The sequence below is a fragment of the Aythya marila genome (genome assembly GCF_965140915.1).
Source record: "Aythya marila genome assembly, chromosome: 2".
NCBI lineage: Eukaryota > Metazoa > Chordata > Aves > Anseriformes > Anatidae > Aythya > Aythya marila.
Genome location: NC_139043.1, coordinates 26,471,266 through 26,497,748, shown reverse-complemented (window position 1 = coordinate 26,497,748; position 26,483 = coordinate 26,471,266). Strand labels below are relative to the sequence as shown.

The 26,483-nt window shown below is 42.4% G+C and overlaps 1 protein-coding gene across 2 annotated transcripts in view; it reads left to right on the top strand.

Annotated features, from left to right (window-relative positions):
• SLC25A13 (solute carrier family 25 member 13) overlaps positions 1 to 25,066 on the top strand; it is a 97,184-nt gene extending 72,118 nt beyond the window's left edge. For both annotated transcript variants that reach the window (XM_082755284.1, XM_082755285.1), the window contains exons 14-18: positions 7,202 to 7,342; positions 18,646 to 18,784; positions 22,236 to 22,394; positions 22,478 to 22,568; positions 23,373 to 25,066. In XM_082755284.1, coding sequence (XP_082611410.1) covers positions 7,202 to 7,342; positions 18,646 to 18,784; positions 22,236 to 22,394; positions 22,478 to 22,568; positions 23,373 to 23,562 — 720 coding nt within the window. In that variant the 3' untranslated portion in view covers positions 23,563 to 25,066. The remainder of the gene's footprint in view (positions 1 to 7,201; positions 7,343 to 18,645; positions 18,785 to 22,235; positions 22,395 to 22,477; positions 22,569 to 23,372) is intronic.
• The last annotated feature ends 1,417 nt before the right edge of the window (positions 25,067 to 26,483 follow it).

The window sequence follows — 26,483 nt, the reverse complement described above, 5'->3', positions numbered from 1 at the left end:
TTTAAAGCCTTACAGTAAAGTTTGGGAAGGCAACATAGGGTAACATGATAGCCCTTCCCAGAGGTTGTACCAAAGGGTGGGGAAGTTCCTGGTGTAGGGTTCCTGCTTTTCTTTGACCTCACCCCACATTTCCTTGCAGGTTTGGATGTTTTAAAAAATAGTTCGCTGCATCTTTCACCCGGTCATACCTGTTTAAACTGGACTTTCCTGAATACATTCAGAAGTTATGCAGAACATGATATCGCTCTACTTTGAATTTTCCTTTTAGATTAGTTCATTCAATTTTAATTTTTTCTAAATGTATTTTCCCATAACAGCTAACATTTACTTTCCCCCTTTCCTTCCCTTCTCCTCTTCCTTTTCACATCTCTTCTTCCTCAGGGAAAAGAAAAAAAGTGAGACACAGATTAGGGGTGGAATTTTTACAAACTGTAAAACAAAAAAGGGTGCATAGATGTAGGCTGATATATTTCTTATTATTGAGCAGTTCAGAACTATTAAAAAGCGCATTTTTGCCAGCAAACATACCTCATATTCTTTCCATTATTTTTTTTTTTTTTACTATTTTATTAGAAATATTGACTGAAAAAGTTTATATGAAGATGCATTATAGCTTAAAACATAATTGTTTTGACAATTATATTTTATTACCCATCTCTTTCTCCTGTTACTACTTCTTTTACAGGCAGTAAAATATTGTAGTGTTTACCAGTGCAAGTTCAAAAATAGCAATAAAATAAAAAAAGGAAAACAAAACCTCAAGTTCAAATCAGGAATTAAAATCTAGCTTTCTAAGAGAAAAAGGAAGATATTTATTGATGTCACAGTAATTTATGATGTGACCAAGAAATAATGGGTCTCAGTTTTAATACAGCTACCATGCCTTAAGACTTGAAAGGTCTGTAAATCATTAAACGATTCCACAACTAGTCAAAATAGACAAGTAGAGCAGACAGAGCCAAATGTTAACATATTTGACAGGTCTGTAGCTTAATTGCTTTTATAATGCCAATCAAGAAGGCTCCACTTTGATTTTTTTTGGCTGGGCTTCTGAGAACTGAATTACCTATAACATAGAAAATATCAAATCCACAATTTTAAATTATTTTCCCATCGCGGAGCTGGTCAGTGCTTATAAACAAACCTTACTCCTGTTTGTTTCTGTTTAGCCCAGTTATTAATAAACTACTGTAGGGAAGTTGTCACAACTTGTATCTGAGTCTTGCAAATCTGTACGAAGCAGTAGCAGGAATGTTCTTCTTTTCAGGCTAATTACAATTCTATTTATGAGCACATTTACGGGAACGTTTGAAGAGGCTTGCTTTACGTTTTATGTACATGTGGACATTAACAAGAGTTCGTGATTATAGCAGCGTTCGCTGTTTGTGCTGCTTCAGACTAAAACCTCTGCCAGACCAAGAGAAGTCTGTCCTCGGAAGACAAGAAAGATTAGCTGGGGAAAAACACAGTTCTGCCTGAGCAGCATGAAAGCTGTTTCTGTGCTAGCCTGGTCGGGGTAGTGAAAAGCAGATGATTGAGGGCTCAGGAAATCTCCTCGTGGTCTCAAGAAAAGGTATTTACTATATGAACTCCCATTGCTAAAGAGCATTATCAGAATCCTGTATAGATAGGACCGCAGATGAGAGCACACAAAATAGCACAAGATGGCTTGTCTGGATTTTTGAAGCCTGGCTTTATCTGAAAAAAGGTAACACAGAACCAACCTTTTGAGAACCCAGTGTGATTTACCTTTGACACAGAGTGCCACATAATTAAGGTTTCCACCTTTGAAATATATAAGAAAAACAGTCACTTTGGACATATGTCTGTTACTCAGTACCTTTTCTGGTAACAGGCAAGTCCATAGTGAAATCACCTGTGCAGCAGCTCGACACAATTCATCTGATGATATCTTTTGGTATCTTTTGATACATAAACACCAAGACTTTTACAGGTAGTTTGGAGCACTGCAATGGCACTCTGTAAATCTCCCTTCTAAGCCTTAGAGTTAGTGATTCTGTGTTAAATCATTTATGATTATTTATTTTTAGTAATGTTGCCCTTTGTTGAGCATTGAGGATGGTGATTCTTGAATCCCTTGAGTGCCTTTTTAATTTAGATTTATTTATTTTTTATGATGGAACAATCTTAATTTTGTGTCTGTACAATGCTCAGTACTTTAGGAACCTTGACTTTAATTAGGATTAATGTATGCTAGCAACTGCACAAGAAAACAAGTTGCATCTGGCAGGCAGCAAGGAGTAAAGGCTTGGAACCGAGTGTGATATCCCATATGACTGGATATGATAAATAGTTGTCTAGAAATTTAGGAACTTGCACCAGTCTGTCGTCTTGTAAATCCACTGAGTAAGCAAGACATTTCAGACAATTTCTTTTCAAGAGGTTAATTGTATAATATGTTGCTTATGTGTTTTAATGGTTGGCATTAATTGCTATAATTGACATTCTTGGGTGATATTGTTGGAAATATTAACACTCTCATAGCAGTAGTAATCCTTTCTTCATCCATAAACGCTAAAAGATGGTATGTGACAAGTTGGATAAAGAAGAAAGGTCCAGGCTGACCCTAAATGCTCTTAGCTGAAAACAAGAAAAAGGCTAGGGCTCAAAGTAGTAAATAAGGTTAATTAGATGTGCTAGAAGAGTTAATGAGCAATAGTAATGAAAGGCAAAGAACTTAGTACTTTCTTCTGGGATGGAAAACAGAATTTCCTTCCTGAATTGCAAGTTGGGTTATTTTCAGAACCTACATTGAAGCTTTCAGATGGATATTTGAAAGCTTCAGGAGGGTTAGATCTGGTGTATTGATTTCTTATCTAGACTCAGAGAGACACAAAATGTGGTTACATGAAAAAGAATGGAAATTTCTTGTCTTAGTGTAATGAAGCAGGTGAAAACCTGTTTATTTACCAATAAAATTTATTACAAGGTGATTTAGACATGTGAAGGAGAAGAAAACATTCTGACTTCTTAAAACTGGGGTGTTGTTAATCTGGTCATTATTAAACTTTTTAAAAATTATTATTTCAGTATAGGGTGGGCTGTATTTCCCCATGGACAAAAAAATAAAGCAACAGAACACCTCAACTATTCCTACTTCTCCTTTCTGTTCTGTGGGGTAGGAAAGTAGAAGGAGGAATGTGATAGATAGTAGTGCTACTGTACAAGGCTATACTGCCATCGAGAGGTGTTGGGTGATATCATACCAAGTACACAGTTAAAGAACTGCAGAAGTGACAAAAAATATATTTATAAACATTCACATACATATGGATGCATGCTAGCTGTCCACGTGTTAAAACACGCTGAACATTTTATGGGCATGCAGATTTCTAGTAACACGTGTATCAGGTCTAGGATGATGGAGGGATGTATCTCTTTTGTTTTCTTGCTTTACATCAAACAAGACCGTAAGTGCTTGTGATCAGGTCAAATGTTAAATTCTTTCTAAATAATATGGGCCCTCTGTGGGCCCCTTCAGATAATTATGCACCAGCTCTAGGTATTCGCTCCTGTAAATAAGCCAAAATTGTAGCTTTTATTTAATCACATGATAATAAAAGCAATGGATTTGCTGTTCCAATTAGATCGTTTGTTTCTTTAAAAAGATGGAAAAAAAAAACAAACAAACAATAACACATTGGAAGAGCTGATGAGGAATTCAGAGTTGGGGGTATTCAAGCTTGTAACTTCAGTCTAGAAAAATTAGTGTTACTGGGAGCTACCTACATCAAACATTTGATAAAAGTTATTCCAGAATGATTTTTGTGATGTTTAATGGAGAAATCATTAAGCTTAAGCTGCCTGAGCTTTAAACTGTGTTTATTCTGGCCAAGAAAATAGTATCCCAGTTCTTACCTTTGGGAGTGTACTTTAAAAGTTTAAAATGAGGAGATAAACTTTTAACTGCAGAAGTTAACAGATAAAAAGTTAAACTTTTTGCCAAATAAAATGACCGATATGATACAACATGTTGGTTATGTTTTGTCTGTTTTCTCCACAACAGTTTATACCAGTACCATGAAGAGACTGAAAAAAAAAAAATAGATGAATGAGATTTCTTTCATTGCATTCACTAAGTAAAAACTCAGACGGAAGGGAGAAACAATGCTATTGTGATTCAAGCTACTGATCTGGAGATCAGGGTATCTGGAGACTGTTACTAGTCAACCTAGGGGGACACACACACTGGGCATACAATTAACCTCCTTACCTTAAATCCCCTGCTTGTAAAACTGGAGTCATTGTACTTTCCTCACAGGAGCACCGGGAGGAAATGGCCATTAATATTTATGAGAGAGACACTTGCATGCTATGATGATGAATAACACAATAGGAGTTACCAGTACCAGACAAGCAAGAAATCATTTCATTAGAGAGTATGGTAGCCATCTCCAGTTTGCTTCCCCTCCCTTTTGAGAGTAAGGATCTGCAGTTACCGGCATAGACGGTAAAATAACAGGGTGATAACAGCTCCCCACCAGGCAACTGTCCCTGTTACCACTGGAACTGCCCATGCACCGGCTGATGGCAAACCAGCCTTCGTCTCCATCACCAAGTAGGCAGGTGGCAGAAACCCTCCTCCCCAGACCTTCTGTCAGGTATCGTCTGCCTCATCGCTTTCAATTACTCATCATTTGATTTTGAGGGTAAACCTTTGGTCAAATTCAGGGGATGGCAAAGGTTGTGCAGTGTGCTGGGCTAGTACCAAGACGGATTTGTAGAAAGACTCCATTGGAAATTTCCAGTCTCTTTCGTTAGGTGTCCTCTGTGGGCAACGAAACCAGGAGTCCTCACATCAGTTGTTCCAGTGTTTTTGGTAATGGCTGGTGCCTACGGCTCTCAGTGCTTTAAAAATTTGAATACAGCAAGCCTGCTTGTGTGAGGTGGGTCAGTAATAGCATCCCCATTTTTCAAACGGCAAGCTGAAACAGAGAAAGGCTTGTGTGATGTAGCCAGAGCCACAAGCACGGGACGCTCCAAGTATCACCACAGCCAGGTTGGACATGCAAACACAAACACTGGTGTGTGCCAGCACTTTAAACACTTCCCGTTCGTTAAAATTCAGAAATTATTTGCCTTTATTCTCCTTTAAAATCAGGTACGTTTCTATTTCCTTTCTCTAAATATGGAATTCACTTATAAACATCTTATAGATTTTTAAATTACTCAACATTTTGGTGCATTAATAATCATAAATTAAACTCAATTTTGCTGTCATCTTTTGAGTTTTGATATGGTTTTCCCATAGTGAGTATTAAAGAACCACTTCATGTGGAGTCATGCACAATGAACTGCAAGAATCATACTGAGAGAAAGCAGTTTGTTTGTGCTAACCTAGATCAGTTGATACGAATCGTTAAATAGTGTATTTTAGGGGATGGCTGTGGTGTAGCAAATTTGCAAATGAATATTAGCACCTTGCAATTGGGATATTATCCTTTTAGGAATAAAAAAGAAAAGGGTGATGGCATGTGGGAACACTTAATATTTGTAATACATAGACCGTACAGTTTATTACATAGGAATTTAAAATTCACCAGAAAATCCTTTCCAAGATTTTTTTTTTATTATTTTGAGACTTTGCAAGATGAGTAGACAAGTAAAAGAAACTGTCTCGTTTTTTGTTTTGAGTGCTTACTTAATATGTTTTAAGTGCAAAACTGAAGTCAGTACATGTGCCAAATAATTTATCATTCTAATTTCTGATGGCAATAAGAATAGCAATTTTATATGTACCAGGATTCTGGTTTGGTAAATGCAGTTAAATTAAATTATGCCAATTTGAAAGTCAAAACCAGTTGAGTTACACAAGAGCATGCTTTTTCTGGTCAAAATAGGAAACATTTGGGATATTTTGGGGGTTATGTAAAGACTTTAATTTGTAACCACACCGTGTATGCTCAGTCTAAGTGGTAGACAAGAATAGTTGTTCGTGCGATTTGCCATTTCTTCAGCACATTATTTAAACCATATTACTGTGCCTATTTTTTATTTTGAATGATAGTTAATCTGAGCTGTGATTAATTCTTTTAACATTTGGATAATTTAAAAAAGATGTGCACATACCGTATGCATACTAGACATGGCTGAATGGAAGTGTTTTTAAGGGGAATTTATTTTATTTTAGTCGGTTTTGTTGTGGGGAGTGTGGAGGTTGCCCTTTGGATAGTCTGTGACTTCTGAACCTAGAAAGAGCATAGATGCTAGGCCTTATAATTAAGAAATTAACAGAAATTAGAAGGACACTGATGAATTTGGCCAGATAGAGCTTGAAGGTTTGAATACATGCAGGCTATGTTATGTAACCTTTTTTTATTTTTTCTAATTTTTAACTGGGGATCTGTTGGTGTAGCAAAAAGGTTATGTTTTATGCTATATACTGTGAATGAAATGAGCTTTGCTAGAACTAGTTCATAGTCTAAAATGCATCCCACCATTGCGTTTTAAATCCGACTAACTTTCAAGATCTGTTGAACGATACCTTACCAACAAATGGAGGCTGACACTCTAAAAACATTGAACAGTTTGTGATTAATGGCATCTTTCAGTATTGTAGACCTTCTCTCTTACTTGCTGCACAAATAACGATGTGGAGCTCGGATTCTTGAATCAAACGGCACTTAATGACACCGAAAGTGGTGTTTCACTGGGATTTTAAAAAATGAAAAGTTATCTGCAGTTCTGGTCTTTGGAATCCCTGGGTGCTTTGTTGTATGAATTCTTGCCAAAATCGAAAAAGCTTCTGCCAGAGTTTTACTCTTCAATAGTGTTTTCACTTTCTAAGTACTGACAGGTTCATCTCGAATTCTTTCCTTAGTTACTAATTCTTTCTTTTGCTTCATTACTTGCTTTACAATGTTCTTGGCTTGTCAGTATTGCATAAATTGGTGTTTGTGAATATATCCTTGCAGCAAGAATTGAGCTAGTGTTTGGTTGATGTGCTGCAGTGTCCTGCAGTGGCTGGCCTGCTTCCTCTCTGTTTTCTGACCATTCATCTCCTGTGGGGTAGGTTTCTTGCCTTGTGAGATGCAGTTCGTTAGCTAATATTAAAACTCACATCTGCTAATAACTCAACTGATTGCAGCAGGATTAAAAATATCTTCTCTCGAATGTATCGGGACGTTATGTTGGAAATAATTTAATGAGTTAACATGCTGCCTTCTATTTTTAATTTCAGGCTGGAGGTTCTCAAGTGATCTTTACCAATCCACTAGAAATTGTCAAGATTCGATTACAGGTAGCTGGAGAAATTACCACTGGACCACGAGTTAGTGCCCTTACTGTGCTACGGGACTTGGGCTTCTTCGGTCTCTACAAGGTACTTTTTTATTTATACAAAAGTTAAAAGACAATTATGAATATTTCAAACCGGAAGATAATTTCAATGCTCCCTCAAACTTTAATGAATGAACATAATTGTACTTCTTTTTAATTCTTTTTTTTTTGTGTGTGTGATATTGTATCTTCATTTTTCATTTCTAATTAAGGGAAGGAACTGTCTTGTGTTTGTGTGGTTCTTTTGAATTTCACTAAAAATTCCTTTTATCATTTCAGCAGATCTGGCTGTAAGTATTGTTCATTGAGGATTAGTTTATGATTCCTGATGTTCTGCCTGGTGTAAAAATAGACTTATTTTCATCTGCTTTCATGATATAGAGCTTACAGTTGTGGAGCAATGCTTTTGCTTTTCTGTGTTTGATTCAGCAGCTTTCCCAGATGTCATTGTTAATCTGGTGGTGGGAATTAATTACAGCACAATGAGGAGTGAGGAAATACAGACAGTGGGAGCCCAGCGTAAAAGTAAACTCCTAAAGCAAGCTTCCTCTTACTAGTTTAGAAGAACTTCGTAACAAATAATCTTGGGAAAAGCTGCTTTAATGAATGTGCTCTATGCTTGTGCTTTCTCCATTATCCTCCATACATATATATAAATACACTTATATGAAAATAAAGTTAGGTTTAATGTTAGACCAATAAACACACATGCACACACACAGACTACAGCAGGATTAAAAACATCTTTTGTAGATTCTAACAGGATGTATGCTTGGGTGTATAATTTAAAGGGCAAACATACTGCCTTCCACTTTCAGATGAAGTAGGCAAGATACGGAGGGGTATGGAAGGTCCTGGAATACTTTGAGATAGCCACTACGCTAGGTATTGAAACAAAAATTGTAATGAGTGCCATACACTGCAGACCATCATGTGGTGTTTCTTAAAATTTCACAGCTTACTCTACAGGAGAAAGGTTTCACACTGGCTGTTTGTCCCAGTGTTTCTAGTGCAGTGCGTAGGATTCCTCTGTTTCTTATTTACAGCAGTGCAACTGTAAACTGAAGATGCTTCAAAAAAAACAAATGAGCTCCATCCCCCTCCTCCACAATATTTAAATTTCATCCACATTTTAAAGCTCACAATCCTTTTAAATTGTTCTTTTAACATTACAAAGAGGAAGCCTGCCCGGGGAGTAGATGTATGTATGTTTTGGCCTGGAGAGAAGTAGCAGGTCTGAATAGGATTTAATGGGGAGTTGTTTTTCCCTTTAAATCGACTTGCTAATTTTTTAGGTGTTTTACTGAAGCTGATGCCATTGTGTAAACTCCTAGTAAATGACATTATGGTGTCGATCAGGTCAACATTTACAACTGAAAACATGGATATGGTAAACAGTCTGCATCCCTGAGGCTGTGTAGGAATGGAGGGCAGCTCCTGACTTTTACATGAACTGGTAAAAATAAAACACAAAATGAGAAAGGATGAGAAGCTAGTTGACTCAAGGTAGCATTTCTACTTTTTTTTTTTCCTGAATACTTGCTATCAGTTGTCCAATGGTGTTCACTGTGTTTTTTCCATTTTTAAATAATACAACCTGAGATGATATGGCTTATTTGTGTTTTCTAGCATATATACTATGAGAATATTTTTAAGGAATACACCTGAACATGAGCTGTTACATCACTACTTTGCATTGAGACAGGCAGTGTTGTTTAATCGCAAGCTATGTGGTTTCATTGGTTCATTCATTAAGTCCATTTATCTGCACCAAAAAAAAAAAAAAAAAAGCTAAAGAAGGGGTTTTAATTTGGTTTTACTCTTCTGCTGTCTTTTTTTCTCTCTCTCTGCCCGTTTCTCTTCTCTCCCTGACCCTGCTCCTTGTGTTCGTATCCTTTTGTAAGTCCAGCTTGAATTCGTTGCCTGCAAACACTGGACAGATTTGGCAAAACTAGAAAACAACCCGGGAGCTGGTCATCCACCCATCAGAGCACAGCCCACATCAGAAAGCTCGTGTCCGAGTGCACCCTTAGTGACTGCTAGCTCTGCCATTGGGCACGCTCGTGCTGTTATTCACCAAATATTTTAGTGCTGGAGCCAAAAAAAAAAAAAAAGAGCAGTCCTATCTGCTGTCCTTTCCCTACACCACTGTGAACATTGGTGCAGCCACATAATAATCAGGAATGGGAAATTAATTAAAACTGAAAAAAAAAAGCTTAGTTTCGTGAACACAATAAACTTGCTGTGTAGTCCCTCACAATGGTCTGTCCGCACAGAGGGAGGAGAGTGGCCTCACAGCATGGGGAACTCATCGTTCTGCATCAGAGAAGCTTCACGGTGCCTTGAGGTGCTTCTGGAAGCAGCAGTGCTAGATGCATCGGCATCATTTATCTGAAGGCCTGTGCTGAAGCTGTCAGCGTTGGCGAGGTCAGGCAGGGATTAATACCTCAGTGCATCGCGTGTAAGTCGCCAGCCCCTGAAAGCACTGCCCAGAGGCACCAGTGGTTGAAACTGAATTTCAGCCTAAACCAGATTTGGAAGGTGCTATCTGCGTGGCTGGTGCTGCGCGTAAATTAATTCAGTGGCTGTATTGAGCAGTTGAATATCAGATAATAAATACTGTACTGAAGAGAACTGATCTTGATAAATTTGGAGTGGTTGTACTCTTAACTAGTCAAATTAGCTATAAAACTATCAAATAGAAATGAGGATTTTGTGTCTATCTCAGTACTTGTCGTGCTGGTCAGATGAACAGGACTTTCATTTGCATCTTAACACTTTGGTTTAGCTTTGTTTTTCATGTCCTCGTAAAGATATATCTGATGCCCCAAATGTATTTATTTTAGTAGAACTAAATAATGATGTATACACGCTACTGCAGAAGAACAAAAACAGATACTTATTTTAGAAAATATTTTTGTTTATGAATCTTGAAGTTATAGGCTTGATGGGCCTTCATGCAAATATTCCAGATGTTTAAACACTGTTGTGTGCTAGTGATGATTAAGGACCAACTGATTCACTTAATTTTGCAAGTGAAAGCAAAATTCTAGACTTCTCAGGATTTTTTCTATTGTTTGTTTGAAATGTTTTTTCTTTAATTATTTTTTTAATTGTTTAACAGTCCAAAACTTAAATGTAATATTTTGTTTTGTAGTCAATACTTTTTTCATTTTTTTTTCTTTTTGCTATGAAGTATTTTCTGAATAATTGTGATTTTTTTTTTCTTTCTTTTGTGGCCCAGAGAAAGCAAACCCAACAAAAATTGACTGTTCTATCAGCTTTGGTTCGAGAGCATAATGTTCCCTCTTTTCCATTTGACCTGTTAGAAACTCTTGTAAAACTGCTCTGAGAAGGGTCGACCACAGTTTTCTGCAGTGGTTTCCACCACTGCTCAGTATCTGAACATGAGAAGGCGACCAGCCAAATAACTCACTTCTGATGACTGGATTAATAGAAAGGCTCAGGTAGGAAGGGACCTTAAAGATAGCTGGTTCCAACCCCCAAATGGCCATTAACCAGTGCCCGTAGTGCTGTGTCCTACACTACAGCAGGTGAAGTTTCCATTCTAGCATCAGGTCTGATGGCACTACAGGAAAAAGTGAAGATGGCCACTGTCTGGAGGAGGCCATGGGATGGTAGAAGAAGCTGTGAAGTGACACCATCCCCTGTTGCCTGCAGAACCTCCTTAGGGGTCTCGCTGTGAGAGGGGATGGAAAGGGATTCCCTCAGCCTAGCAGGTGGCTGGTGAAAGCCACAGAGAGCAAACATTGTCTGTACTGCTTACTGATTTTCTGTACTGCTACCAGTGGAGAAAATAGACTTGCTAGAGAGATGAAATAAATGGGGATATATCACATACTTAATAGAAAGATGGACTTCAGAAGTTGTGATGTTATGTTGAAACTAATATTACCATAATGATATTATTTTCAAAACAGAAGCACAGGTATCTTCAAGCAGCTGTATTTCTGTGATGAACGAGCACATTACCAGTCAGTCCATCAGCTCATGGTAGAGCAGAAGCGTTTCCATTGCTTGTCAATGCAAGTTTACTTCGGTGTTGATAAGTTACAAAGCTCTTAAATCAGGAATGGTCATCCAGTCCGTGGCACACTGGCTCTTCTGGTTCTGTCTGTGCTTTGGTGCTGTTTCACTTACCACACTGCAGGGAGACTGCATTACGGTTCTGTGTTCCCAGTTCAGAAATAAATCAACTTGAAAGCTGTTCTGACCACAACAGATCAATCCAGCATGCTCTGCTTACTTCCTAAGAAACGTTTCTGCTAAAATTTGGGTGAAAATCTGGGAGTCCAGTATAGCAGTCAGCAGGGAAGAATGCACTGCCATTAATTATACCCGCAGCCAGAAGGACTGAGGGTACGTCAGTCCTAGCTTCACAAGGCGAATGCCTGCATGTCTTAACAAGACCTACTGCTTGTTGTTTGAATTAGTTCATTTTGCATTAATTTCTAACCGTGAAACGCTTTTTGTAGATTTTCAAATAAAAAACTTCCACGCACCCCGATACGGGTAATTTCAGTGCTCCCGTTGTCCATTAACGGAGAAAACTAACGCACAGGCAAATAAATCTTGTGTCACATGTCAACAAATTAACAAAGGAAATGTTATGTCAACCTTTTTTGCATCCAACTGAGCAAATCTTGTATTGATTATGGTCGCAATTATCCCAGTTTTCTAGTCCAAGTGCAGAGCCAGCTGGTGATCAGTGGGAAGCTGGGTCACACGGTTTTGATGCCCCCCCTGTTATAGGGAAATTAATATTCTTTGGGGCCGTTCATTGGTGTGTTAACATCGTGCTCTGCTGTGCTCATGTCAGAACAACTCATGGGAGTGCTCTGCTGTGATCTCAGCTCTGTGCGCTGCTGGACTTACAATGTTAGAGTAATTTGTGTTGAAAGCTGGTCTGGAGTTCATCTGGGCACCCTGACTCGGTGTTTGACCACGTTCATGTTTCTAAACAACAACAAAACAAAACAAAAAAACTTTCCAACAGGAGGGGTCTTCCCTGCACCCTCCTTTTAGGTGGCTGAAGAAAGCAGTAAGGTGTCAGAGCTGGGCAGAGTTCCCTCAGCCTCTCCTTATGTGCCACAGGCTACCTGACCGCCTTGGTGGCAGCGTGGCAATGTCTTTGGTGTACTGGGGAGCCCAGAACTGGCTACTGGACTCCAGTGCAGTCTCACCAGTGCTGAGTGGAAGGGGAACATCACTTCCCTTGCACCCTTGCTAATGCAGCCCAGGGTGTGGCCGTCTTTGCTGCACAGAGGCATTGCTTGCTCATGCTCAACTTGTCCACCAGCACCCCCAGGACTTGTGCTGCAAATTTGCTTTCTGGCTACTCAGCCCCAGCCTGTCCTGCTGCCTGGGGCTTTTCCAGTTCAGATGCAGGACTTTGCATTTGCTGTTTGGAACTTGATGATATTCTTGTCAGCCCATCTCTCCATGCTGTGAGGGTCCCTTTGCACAGCAGCCTTGCCCGCTAGCTACTCCTTCCAAATTCAGTATCATCCAGTAATCTGCTGAGAGTGCAGCCCGTGTTCCACCGCTGTAGCTATGAAGATGCTATGGTAGATCATCTCAAAAACCTTGCCTATAGTCGAGGATGGTATACAACATCCATTGCTGTCCCCTTATCCACAAGTCTGGAGGTCAGGTTGTTCAGTCACGGTTTGGTACACCCGTACTGGGTGTTCCCAACATCTCCCTCACCCTTCATGTGCTTGGGAACAGCTTCCAGGAGGATTTGCTTTGTAAATCTCCCAGGGACCAAGCTGTGTCCAAATAGCTTATAGTTTCCCAGATCTTTCTTCTTGCTCCTCTTCAAGGTGGGTGTGATGTTTGTCTTTTTTTTTCCAGTCATCTGAACCCCTTTGACTGACTCGACCTTTTGGCAGTAATAGCAGGCTCCCTGTGACACCAGCCAGCTATCACAGCACCACCGGAGGTGTCTCAGCTGGCCTCACACACTCTGTGTGCAGATGGCTTAAGTGCTCTGCCTACTGGAGGTAATGCCGTGCTCCTGCAGGCATTTCTAGCAGGCTCATGTAGATGAGAAGCCTGAGTGCGGATTTTACTAGTAAAAAGCAAGGCAAAGAAGTAATTTCACCCTCTTTCATGTTCTTTGCCTCTGTGTTTCTCGCCCCGTTGAGCAACAGCCTCATAATTTCCTTCGTTGTCCTTTTGCTGATGTGCTTCCAGGAGCCCCTTTTACTCTCCCTCGGCATATCTCTCTAGATCCAGCTCCAGCTGACTCCATTGCTGCGCACCCAAGCAGTGTTTCTGCCTTTCTCCCGGGTACCTTGTCCCAGCCTCTGCTTCCTTTTTCCTTTCAGCACTGGAGCTCGCTCATGAGTTCCCTGTCCATCCGTGCTGGCCTGACACGCCTGCTCAGCTTTCTGCACAGCAGAGCAGACCGTCCTTGTGCTTTCAGGAGGTTATCCTTGAAGACCAGTATTATCTTTACGTACCCTTGTAACCCTCAATGTTTTTGTTTGGAGGGAAAGCACTATCATGGTGCACAGAGGTCCAGGTCAGATCACTCAGATCTCCTCTCATCTTCCTTCCCCACCAAAGAACTACAGACAAGTAGATTTTTTTCCTGTCATTTAATTGTCCTTCATCACAAATACAATTTAAAATGGAAGCTTCCTCCAGATTCACTCTACCTTAGATGTTAAGCTACTAGCATTTCTGTAATGATATGCAGGTTTGAAATAAAATTAATTCCAGCAGAAAGAAGACTTGATACATGCAGCTCATTAGGCCCACTGCTGGCTTGAAGCCCTGTAGTTCTTTAAAGCTAGAAAGCAAATATTGTTTTTTCTACCTTTGTCTAAAATTCAGAACTGCTTGTGTAAATACAATTTTAGGCCATTGTGCTTCTCAAAACCCAGCTGCTCCTTTGGGGAGCACATTGCAGCACTTTTGCAGAAGGAATTTGTTGCCTCTATTTGTCTTATTTCTGCCAGTAATTGTTGCTGTGAAAGCACCAGGGCATGGAAGCGTATGGGTGGTAAATCCTTCTTCAGCTGCAGATGTTCCGTAGATGACAGCTATTCTTAAAAATATAAAGACAGAATATCCCAGTCAGGGAAAATATCATTTAACCTAGCGCAAAATACCATTTATGTTGGCAGAAGTGAGAAAGGATACATTTCAGGTTTTCACTGTTTTTAATAGATTTCATGTAATTTCTGATCACAATAGAACATTGAAGTGATTGTACAAGATCAGGTAATCTGTTTTTTGCCTATCTTTTACAGCAATATGCATAATGTCCTATTAAAGTCAGTTGAATTTATAGCACAGTGGTTTCCAAAGACATCTTTAAAATGTTCACGTACTGTTCAATGCTGGCATTGTGAGTATACCTACTTATTTTGTACACCATATGAACATATATAAAAAAAATAACATTAACTTTGCAATAAATTATTGCTCCTTTTACACATAATCACTCTGGATAATGCTTTGCAGCATAACACACGGTGATGCTTCCTAATTTTGTGCAACAAAGTTATTCCGTGATTCCCGAGAAGATGGGAATTAATATGGTAGTGAAAGATCCTGTGAGGAAAGGATACATCGGTTGTGGTAATGTTCATGATTACAATTCCTAGAAGGTATTTAGCTCAGGTTCGTGCCTGGGCTGATACTGCCAACAGAGCTTGCATTTCCAGAAAGAGTGAGAAAAGCTCCCAATAGTCTGTTCTTCAATGATTCTTTGACAACTGCATAAACAGGCTTCTGGTGTGTTGACCTGGAAAGTGTAATCTCAGTTGACAGGATGTGTACCGAGCTCCCACCTGGCAGCTTTTGATAACAGCCGAGGTATTTCGCCTCTTCAAGTTGTGGGTTTGCAGCAAGATGATAAACATATGAAACGGAGCAGGAAAAGTTTTGAATTATATTAATTTGCATCCAGCACGCTCGTTTGTGACTGTGTTCTCATACGTGAGAACCTGCTGTTCAGAAAGTTTATTTCCAAGAAAAGCCCTTCCGCCTAAGTGTTAGAATTTTTGTCTGCAAAGTGAATGTGAATTGCTGGCACAGCGTTAGAAACCAGTGCTTTATTCCCCAACTTGATGTGCTAAATCAGTTTTGTGTGCTGGTTGGGGTAAACACGTGTGAATAAAAACCTACAGCGGCTTTTAAGGCAATGTCATTTTACAGTAGAAAAAATTACAGCCCTTGGAAGCAAATGCCAGTAATATTTGTCCGACTGCTACAAAACCTGTTAGGTGCTGTCACGGCTCCGGTTCCAAAGGGTTAACCGGGTAGTAAAACCCAAGAAGAATGCAAAATGATCAAGAAATGACATGCTGCCTATTGTTTGTAGCTATAGGATCAAAATAACAATTATACATGCCAAATAAATTCTAAACCTGTAAAGGAGAAAAAGAGGGGGTGGCTGTAAGTACAGGTGCCAGAAGCATTAAATAACCCTCGCAGACAAGGTGCACCACTGTTGTCTTGAATGCTGCTGGGTCCCCCCAGTCTGGCATTTTTCCCCCTGCACTAGACAATGTGCATTCACTGCAGGAGACTCGGTTAAGCCTGCGTCTCCCAGACCTGCCGGCTCCTTGTGCCCAACCCGACACAGAGGTGCCTTTGTCAGTATAATTACCCTCCCCTTGTAGTAGAAATAGTTTGTTTAGGGCCTTCTTTGCAGGTAGAGCTGGTATAAGCAGGAATTAGCATGCTAAAGAACCTGCCCCAGCACTGATTTGGGCTTATTTATCAGAATCTTTGGCAATCCGTTGTGTTTTGTTTTGTTTTTTTCTTTCTTTTTTTTTTTTTTCCCCTCCATTGGTGTATTCAGTGAGATAGTATCCCAGATTAGGAGCTTTAGGGTTATTAAAGGGATGGAAGGTGGGAGCCAAGAGGCGTGTAGGATCTCCCACCCATGTCACGCCTGGCCGGGCTGCGCCTCGGCCGCCAGAGCAACCCCGGGCAGGCGATCCTTACGGCTAGCTGGGGACTGATTAAAACTCCGTATGGCTTTCAGCACGTTGTCCACATCAAAAAGGCGCGAGAGGCAAAATAAATGTCGCTTTTGCTTTTCAAGATACTGCGGCCAACTTCCCTAAGCCGTCCTAATTGGCCTAGGCCGGTTGCGGATGATTAACTTGAAGTTAAATGAGGCCTGCTTTTAAACACGCTTTCCCAGACTTTAAGCGGGGCGATGGGGGGAAACTCTAGACTGTTGTGATACTGGAACGGAGCCAATCCGGGTTATTATTCAAGTGGATCCAAGTTTTGATCCGGGTTTTGTTTACACTCGGCCAACTAAGTTGATGGACATCCTCTCTCTCGGTGTCCCCGAACGCGTGTTGTTGGTGATATCAGCAATGTGCTCTTTCTGTCCTCTGAAGAAGAGCCTGTTAACGAAGGGGGAGGAATATTAGCAACCCAGGTTTGGCTAAGAGTTGCTTGCAGTTGGAGTTTATTGATTTCCATAAGTTATTTTAGCTATGTAGAGATACTTTGGAGTATGAAAGAAATTCAGGGGGAAAAGCGTGCACGGTGCTTAATGGCAACACTGCAAGGAAAATAAAAGTAATGTGCCCTGAGGGCAAAGGCAGCGAGGAGATTTACTCCGAGGAAAAGTAGGCTCTAAAAAGAAACCTTGGAAGAAACTGTGTTGGGCTGGGAATGTTTCATTAGTGAATTTCATAATTTTTCTGTGAGGTAAGTACAGTGCAGACATTTGATCGTTAAAAAGTTGTTTTTTCATACAGAGCTTGGTAAAACCCCAGTGGTTTGGGTTTTCTTTTTTTTTTGGAATGGACTGTTGGGGGACACGGGCAGCTCCCAGTCTGAAAAGGACAAGAAGAAAGCTGAGGAAGCTTCCCAGTGGCTTCCTAGTGACTAGCAGAGATTTAGTGGTTGCTCTTAGATAAAATCTCTATTTTCTCAGAGGTGTTCTCAATATACACATACTGGCATCTCCTGCGGACGGGCTTACAGGACCTGATTTTACCATAATGCCCTCTCTGGAAGGCACTGCAGGCTTTGCAGTATTCCTGACACCTTGCAACCCTTGCGTGTTTGCTGGATAACCAGCATCCAGCTTGCATCAGCAGTCTGTTTTCACTGCTGTTACAGTACAAGCTAAGCTCACAGATAGGAGCAGGCATATCATTAGGTTTAATTAAATTCTGGGCGTATTAGCACGTCACCTGCGAAATGCCTGGCAGCGAGCCATGCCCTGGCGGAACTGTACAGCCAAGTGCAGGAACAAGGGCATCCCAGGAGGGCTGGTGGATGAACCTCAAGTAGTTTCACCACAGCTCCACCCTGGCTTCAAAGAGAGGAGGCTTAGCCTCGTCCGCCAAGCGTGTCTTTCTGAAGCTTGAGCTTACCCGTTTCCTAAATCCACCTCCTGTTTGTGTCTGCCCGCCTGTCTCAGCCCTGGTGTGTCCAGGCTCAGGTGTCTTCTGGATCTCCGTGTTGGGCAAAAGCAGGCTGCAAGTCGCTTTTGCTGTTGGAGCGGGGATGTTATTTGGTATTACACATTGGTTGACCTCCTATAGAGGCTTTTTTTTTTTTTTTTCCTCCTCTTGGTAGAAAACTTAGCAAGCTTTGCTTGCTTGCTGCTACCCCAAAGTTTTCCTTGCCTGTTTACTGCCCTCTTAATTTGAAACCTTCTGCGCTGCTACTAACGACGTTGGCTGTTTGTACCACTTAAACAAGTGGGTATCAGGAGCTGAAGCTTGAAAACAAGCTGTATCCCAGATCACTCGTACTTCAAAATTCACAAATAAATCACCCCGTTACTGTTGTGTGAAAGGGCCGGTGTTCTGGCCCTCTTCCTCTCCCTTGATACATGCTGCAATATCAATTGCAGTGTCTGCAGAGATGCATGGACCAGGCACTGTTTTCTCTGAGGTATTTATTGTAAGTGGGAACGATAAGGGATGGACCTGGCCTGTGACTTTTCTTCAGACATACCCTGAACTTCCTTTGCAGGCACATGGCTAAAGCATCAACTATTTACTACTTCTCAAAGGTACTCTCAGAGTTTATGCCAGCACATGACATTTTCTGTATTACCAATAAATAACTACACTACTAGGGAGTAAGGGAGAACAAGCAGACAAGATAAATATAACAATAATAATCACTGAATCAAGAGACAATGCACAGACGCTACTCAGCAGAGTGAAACACGTGTATCTCACAAAATTTTGAGAGGAGGAATTGCTTTTCCTGTAAGCCCTTTGTGATAAGACAAAAATTGTGATGTTGCTCCGTTCTCTGGTGTTCACAGTTCATCGTGTTAAATTTGTTCATTCTCAAAACCTGTTCTTTTTTTCCACACAGGGTGCTAAGGCGTGTTTTTTGCGTGACATTCCCTTCTCTGCTATTTACTTCCCCTGCTACGCTCATTTGAAATCTTCATTCGCAAATGAGGATGGGAGGGTCAGCCCTGGAAATCTACTCTTGGCTGGATCTATAGCTGGTAAGTGCCCCAACTTCTTTCTGCGTGCCATTATGTCACACCTGCAGAGCAGTAGTTACAGCAATGGGAACTCTGAAAAGCTCAGAACTTGCAGCCTTGTGCCCAATAACATTTCTACCATGCTGTAGAAATGACTTGGGGTTAAAAATAAAGATCGTGTAAGTTCGTGATTTATTCGTAATGATCAGGAGGTAAAAGGAACGGAAAGATTTATGTTCTGATGTTTTGTCATCATCTCTAATCGTTGCTTGTGAAGTTACTGTGCTGTTGGCTTTGGCTCGTTGGCCAACTGGTAAAGTCCTGTTGAAATGGTTCATAAATGAAATCACTGAAACTAAAATCACGGCAGTCATGAAATTCCTTGTGATCAAAGGAATCTTGAATTTTGTTGTATGGAATCCAACAGCCATGCTGGCGGTACAGCTGTATGAACACAGACAGAACATGTGACAAAATGATGAAACTCACTTGCTATCCAGGGTACATGTATTTGATACACTTACTTGGCTTTGTGAGGACTTCATCCTTATCAGAACAGGAAAGCTTGAAAATAGTTCTGATTATTTAGAAGAAGACTTTCACTTGACAGTAGAAGGTATAAGATAACGTAGAAGAGGGAATGTAAAAATAAAGCTGAAACCATGACTATGACAAAAGGTAAAAATGTAGAGGGCTTGGGAAAGGTGCTGCCTGCACTACGAAGCTGCGTGATGGATGGGTGCTTGTTTCTGTCTGGCTGTGTTGTGCTGGAAAACAGTTTCAGAAGGGGTCATCAGCTTGGATCCTGCTCTCTTTCCCACTGCAACAGGGACTTGGCACAGAAGAAGGCAAAAGGTGTAACTTGTTGTCTTGTGTGCCACAAGCTGCTGCTTCCTAGACTATCCAGATACGAAAGAGGTGCTGAGTATTTACCTTGAGCACTTGCTTGTTTCAGTCTGCTGCGTAGTTGATTTATAAGGTTTGTTGTTTGATTTGCAAGGTTTCTTCTCCCTGGGGGGAAGCTGTTCTCGGTCAGGATTACACACGGGGCTGTCCCTCCTGAAGAGCAAGGACCTTTTACAGGCAGTAACTGGATGTTGGCCGTGGTCAAGGCCAGTACAGATCAGTCAGTGTGCCTTGCAGAAGCGCGTGGCCTCGGCTCTGTGTGCTGGCTCTGCATTCAGTAGCTCGTAGGCCAGAGGAATCAACCCGGCACCAGGAAAAACAGCTGTGTTCAAACGGCTGCTGCTTAAAAATCCTTGTCCTCTACCCTCCCCCAGCCCAAAACAGAGCCAGCCTCCAAGCCCCTCATGGACGGAGCTTACGTCCAGCTTATTTCTCACCCATTTTAGTGGAACAAAACAATTTTTGAACTTTAGATCATATTTACAGACTTGAAACATAAGCTGGCATTTTTAAGCCAAGTCATTTCTTAGATTTTCCTATTTTTCTCTTTCTGGCCATTGTCAGGTGATTGCAGACTGAGATAACTGCCCCTTTGAAGTTCAGGCACAGAAGCAGCCTTTATTGTTGCTGATATGGCTTCCCAAACTGGCTATAACGCCAATTTTATTCAGGGCTTCCTGTGAAATCCACTCTAAGTTAACTCTCATGAGCAAGTTACGGCAGTAAAGATGGAGTACTCATCATGCTGCGCACAAAAACAAGAAACATCTTGACTGGATGCAGGAAAAGCGTGGTGGGGGGCGCACACATCAGCTCCGTTTGCCACGAGAAAGCCAAGGGGAGGACACAACCAAAGCCCCGCCACCTCCCAGCTACTGGCTGGGGCTCTAAAGGACACCAGCTCTCCACAGCCCTCCGTACTGGGACGTTCAAGCTGGGGCTTAGCTGCTCACCTGCCTCTCTGGCCAGCAGGCGTTGCTGTGTGTGTTTTCCTCCCTTTTGTTCTTGCTGGGGACACGCAACGCGGCTGTCACCCGGCTGGATCCGCCGCTGGTTCGTGCTGTTCGCCAGATGTCTCAACCTGTTGGGCCACGGCGCGTTCTGAAGAGATGCTGCTAATATCAGCTACAGGATATCTCCCTAATTTGCTCCATCTGCTTATTGCTTCCCCGAACTTCCTCCTCCTCCCAGCGCTCCTCTTTTTTTATTGTCGGCTCCCGCTGTGTAATTTGTCTCGTTCCAATTGTGAGCTCCTCGGGGCAGCGACCTGTAAAGTTTTATTTGTCTGTGAAGTCTTTTGTGCTGTATAAATAGCTCTGAAAACAGGATTTAAAAAAAATACCAACAACTTTAAATGCAAACTATCCTCAGGAATAAGGAATGAGGAATAAGGAGAGGGAAGTCAATGTGTAGTAAGCAAAATTGTTTCTAAGTACGTCCTTTGGTTTTCCTTGAAAACACTGGTTGGCTTTTGAAGGACAAAAGTCCAAATTTAAATTGAAGACTCAGCCAATATCCTGGTGTGGGTAAGGATAAGCACAGAGGAATTTCAACCTTTCTAGAGCTGAGAAACCTACGCTGGGTTTTAGCGCTTGCCTGCCAGGCTGATCACTGTGCAAGTTCAGCATGTGTGTGATCCTTGGGGGGGACCAGGAGGGGAGGGGGAGTTCTGATTTTGGTGGCACTCGCACATTTACATCTCTCAGAAGCAGTTTGCAAGAAGGGTGCTTTGGTGCCTGAAGCCAGACCATGCTGGTTTGGACAAAACTTGTTACAGAATTATTAAGCCTAAAAAAAAAAAAAGGAGAGGAGATTTATGCATCTACATCTGACCAAGTTGGTTTGGAACAGACACAGGATGGAAAAGTAATAAAACCATAAGAGACAGTGTCTTCTGGGTGCAGTCTTGGTGCCTTTTTTTTTTTTTTTTCTCCTTAATTCTAAACATGGGCAGCCCCAGTTTGGACAGGAATGAGTTTAGAAGTCCTGCCCGTTGGTAATTTGGTAGCTTTTGCCTTTGGCTGATGATCTGCCAGGGTAAATTTAAATCTTCCTCCAAGTGTTTTTCTGGGGATGTCAGCTGTGGCTTTGCAGCTGAGCAATCTGCCACCCCTAACGAGGAAAATGAACCTTTTTTTCAAGCCCTAGCCCTCGCGCCTTGCTGAGCATTATCTGGCTGTGGTGGCAGTGCTGTGCGAGGCTGAGGGGGACGTGTGTGTGCAGGCTATTCCAGCACAGCGTGCGGCCAGAGCGCCAGGAACCGCAGAGAGGCGTGAAAAGGAAAAGGAAAGACCGACCTCACCTCCCAAAACTTTGTGCTCATTAGCTATGCAAGTTTCTGGTTAGCGCCGAAAAATGCAGCCCGTGCCTCCCAGCTCGACAGGAAGCGTGTGAGAGGGGTGTTCCTCCAGGAGAGGCTTTCTCGGAGGGGAGCCGCGGCCGCCACGGCTGCCTCTTGCTGCTTGTTTGCCTTCCCAGCTTCTGCTGAAGGGAGACGTCTGCCCCTGGGGTTTGTGGCACCTGTGAGAAGCCAGCAGTGCCCCCCTGATGGTTTTTCTCTTCCTAGGTATGCCCGCGGCCTCTCTGGTGACCCCTGCGGATGTCATCAAAACCCGGCTGCAGGTGGCAGCGCGGGCAGGGCAGACCACCTACAGCGGCGTGGTGGATTGTTTTGTGAAGATCCTTCGAGAGGAAGGTCCAAAGGCTCTGTGGAAAGGAGCGGGAGGTGTGTGAAACAGCTCTGATCACTGAGGGAGCTTTAGTTGTGTGTTTTTTTGTCACTTAGAGACTGTTTGCTCTTCTTTCAAGCTCGTGTGTTCCGATCATCTCCTCAGTTTGGTGTCACTCTGGTGACTTACGAGCTCCTGCAGAGATGGTTCTACGTGGACTTCGGGGGAGTGTAAGTATGTGGTGTCCGAATCTGCCCGGGGCCCCACAGCTGCTCTGGGTTCTGTGTGTCCTGGATATGTCAGGGGAGGACCTTACCATCACGTAGGGCACATCGCAAAGGTTTTGCCCATATTATTTAAGCCACACCACAGCTGGATGTTCCAGGACCTGCATCACAGCAAGACGTTACCACGTTTTATGTCACCATTTTGAGCTGGGGACCTGGGTTACGGAGACAGCAAGAGGCTAAATAATGGGGTGGGGATAAAGCTGCCAGGGATGTGTGACACCTACCAGGTCAGGACACACTCTGCATTAATCCTCGTTAGTGTGGTAAAGGGCATTTCGACACCCAAAAAAGTCTCTAGGTGTTACCAGGCCCAAATACTGTTTGATGGAGCCTCAGCTGTGCCTCCTTTGTGGGCAGTTCATGTGGGTGCACACGTTGCTATTTTAACATACCAGCAGCAGCTGCAGAACATTTAGGAAGCTTTGGGGACAATAGATAGAAAGCCACCACAAAAGTTATTTAAACTCTGCTAAGTTCCCAGATTGGCTGCACGTTGTAGCAGAGGCTGCTGGAGCACAGCTTCCCCACGCTGCAGTTTTGATTAGCAAACTACGAGCTTTATCTGGATTTGACCATCCCCTGTCTCAATGAAGGTGAAGGCCCGTGACTGCTATTTGTCAGTACATAGCAGCACTTAATTTAGTCGCTCACTGGGAGGTGCACGCAGATTGATTTTTGGAGGAGATTTTTGTGAATGCTCATTTTGCACTATGGAAATTAATTCTTCTTATTATTATTTTGCAGAAAACCAGCCGGATCAGAGCCAGTTCCGAAATCTAGGATCACGCTCCCTGCTCCTAACCCTGACCATGTTGGTGGTTACAAATTGGCAGTTGCCACTTTTGCAGGGATTGAAAACAAGTTTGGACTTTACCTACCTCGGTTTAAGCCATCACCACCTACCTCAAAGGCTGCTGCAGCAGTAGGACCCTAAGTTTATTGCTGTAGATTTTTTGTTATTAGTTGGGAAAGAGCCACTTTTCTAATTGGTTAATACTTTTGTTCCTTTAGCTTCTCATCATATAAAACAATTTAGCTTCATTTGAGTTTTAAAGCAATTTTCATCTTAAACGTAATCATTTGTCTTTGTGCTTCCTTAACCAGATCACTGTGAAATTCTTACCAGTTGTTTTAAGTTTGGGACCATGAATGTATTTGTCCACATCTGACATGTGCTTGTGTTGGGAAGACACTAATTTTAGGTTCCATTTATTGGGGAGGGTTGGGTGAGAGCTGTGAACCAGATCATCTTACAGGCAATGCTCGGTTGCAGATTACCAGGGCGGATGTCACACATCGTCACTCAAATGGAAAAACTCAGTGGATATCACGGTGCTCGAAGCGGAATGATTCTGACTGTACGTGTAAATTGGTTATAAACTTAGTGCGTGGCTGTAGAGGTCAGCGAATAGAGACCCGGTACCTGAGTCTGCCAGGACAGCTTCAACTTTTTAAATATGTACACGCACAAGTTCTGTTTCTGGATTGTATTATGAAGCTTTTATGTGGAACATGTTTTTGTAATGGAAACCACATTTATAAATGTTTAGCCGTTGTATTATGTTACTGGTATCAAAATGCTCAAAAGAAAGTGTTATTGTCCATAGTCTTTGCACTTTATGGCAGTACTTTGGCATTCTACTACACATACAAGGAAATTTCATAACTAGGTGCCTATCTTGGGTTGCTGATGTTTGGAATTCAGTTTGTATATGCACTTCTAGTAAAACGCTGCTTGTTTAAATAACTGCAATAGAAAATTCATGCACTGTATCAATGGTACCTGCCTTAACTGCTGGCTTGTAATTGGCAAATAGGTGGTTTCAGATTCTTATTTACTTCATTGAGTCAACAGAGATTAAAATACTCTAAAAGAAAAGATTTTACTTAATTTTTTGGTGCCTTGCACAGTGTTTAGAAAATGATGTATATATGAAGATAGAAATAAACCTTTCAAACAGATGCACACATGGTATTCTGTTACACAAATGGCATTGTACATCCAAAGGCTCGCTCGGCTTCATTTATGAAATTAGCTTCAAGTTAAAGCTAATACTGGGACAAGGAGGCTATAGGAACACCTGCAGCTCGAGAACAAAGTTACCTGTATCCCCCCATGTACAAAAGAAATGCATTGGTATGGTTGTTGCACAAAAAAAGAGATTTTTCTTCAGTCAGAAAACAGGATTGAAGCAAGCTTTGTTTTTTTTTGACCTTTCCCCCTTTTTTATGTTGTTTGTTTGTTAATATGTTATAATCAATCTGACTACCCAGTCAGTCGAAGATAATGTTGGGTGTCTTCTGTGATCCCTCTGAAGACCAGGATTGGGCCTTTATAGAAGGATGCTGTTTTCTTCAGAAGGGTCAGGGGGTGTTGGTGCCTGCAATATTGATTTTAAACTGAGAGAATACCTAGATGCAATATCTTTGCAGAAAAATAAGGGGCATGATATCACACTGTATTGCAATATGTTGAAATACTGATGTGGAAAGTGCTATATTGCTGTGTTTGTCTTCGAGTCATCATAAAAATTATTTTCTTGGACAAAGTTATATTCTGAAGCTACCGGTGAGATGGCGCCGTGTCAGGAGCAGCCCGCGGTACCGGCACACCTGGAGGTGCGGGGAGAAGGCCTCAGCCCCATCTGTCCACCTCTCCCCAGCTGACAGCTCCCTTGTCAAAAACGGGTTAAAAAAAAAAAGTTGCCTCTTGTATCTCTCCAGAATTAACTATCAGGGGTTTTGGTTGAATCTTGTCATAAAAGTTAAACGTTCTCCCTGGGTGCTGCCCCTCTTCCCCCGGCCTGGCAGGTCCTGTGCCCTGTGTGCCTGCCACCCAGCCCAGGAACAAGGCCTGGGAGCAGCTCTCCCCTCACAGCTCTGTCCCACCAGGCCCCAGCCTCCCCCATTAGCTGTCCCCTGGGGGTGGGTCTGTCCTCCACCTCTCCTCAGGGCCAGCTGAGGGGATGGAGGGCTGAAGAGCCCCTGAAGGCTCCAGCGACGAGCCTGTGGTGGCTCCAGTGGTGCGTGACCCAGTTCAAAGTGCTCTGAGCTCTGCCTGGAGATCTCGGGGAAGATCTTTCGAGCACAGTCGGCTTCCCCCAGACACAAAAGGACGCATTCCTGCTCTGAAAAGTTTACAGGCCAAGAAATTGCCGGGTTGCCTTGCAAACAAACAAAAGGCCCCGAGGCCAGCGTTTAGATGTTTGTCTTCTCGGGGCTTCTGGGCGAGTTATGCAAAGCCTTGGGAGGAACTGGATAAAATGTGACCTCGCTGGCTGCCTGTGAGTCCTGCCACCTCCCTGTGAGTGGGCTTGCCAAAAAAAAAAAACAAAACAAAAAGGATGGGATATTGGTGATACCCGTTGGTGTGACAGCAGGCTGGGGGAGGCTCTCAAGCAGGCCCCTCTTGTGTTTCTCAGCCATGCAGCAGCCAAGGGATGGTTTTCTGCCTGGTCCCCGGGGAATGGGTTGGGTCTAAGCTGCCCTAACAGCAGCAGCTCGCAGGGGAGCAAACATACCACAGACTTCAAAAATAACTTGGGCAGGTTTTTCTAAACCTGCTAAATACAGGAAACCTGACAAACCGCTCCGCATCGTGCTTCAGCAGGGACGGGCTGCTCGGGGATGCCCCTGCTGCGTGCCCCGTGGCATACCAGCGCCGTCAGACTTCGCCCCACACGGGGCCGAGGGACTCGGCCGGCCACGCTGCTCAGGCACTGCTGTGAAGCTGAGGCCCCGGGTGCTTCCCAGTTGAAACCTTGTCCCTGTTTTGCATAAGCTGGAAGACAATTTCCAGAGCCGGTAATCACTCGTAAGTTATTTAATGGTCGGGAATATCTAAATCGCAAGGCA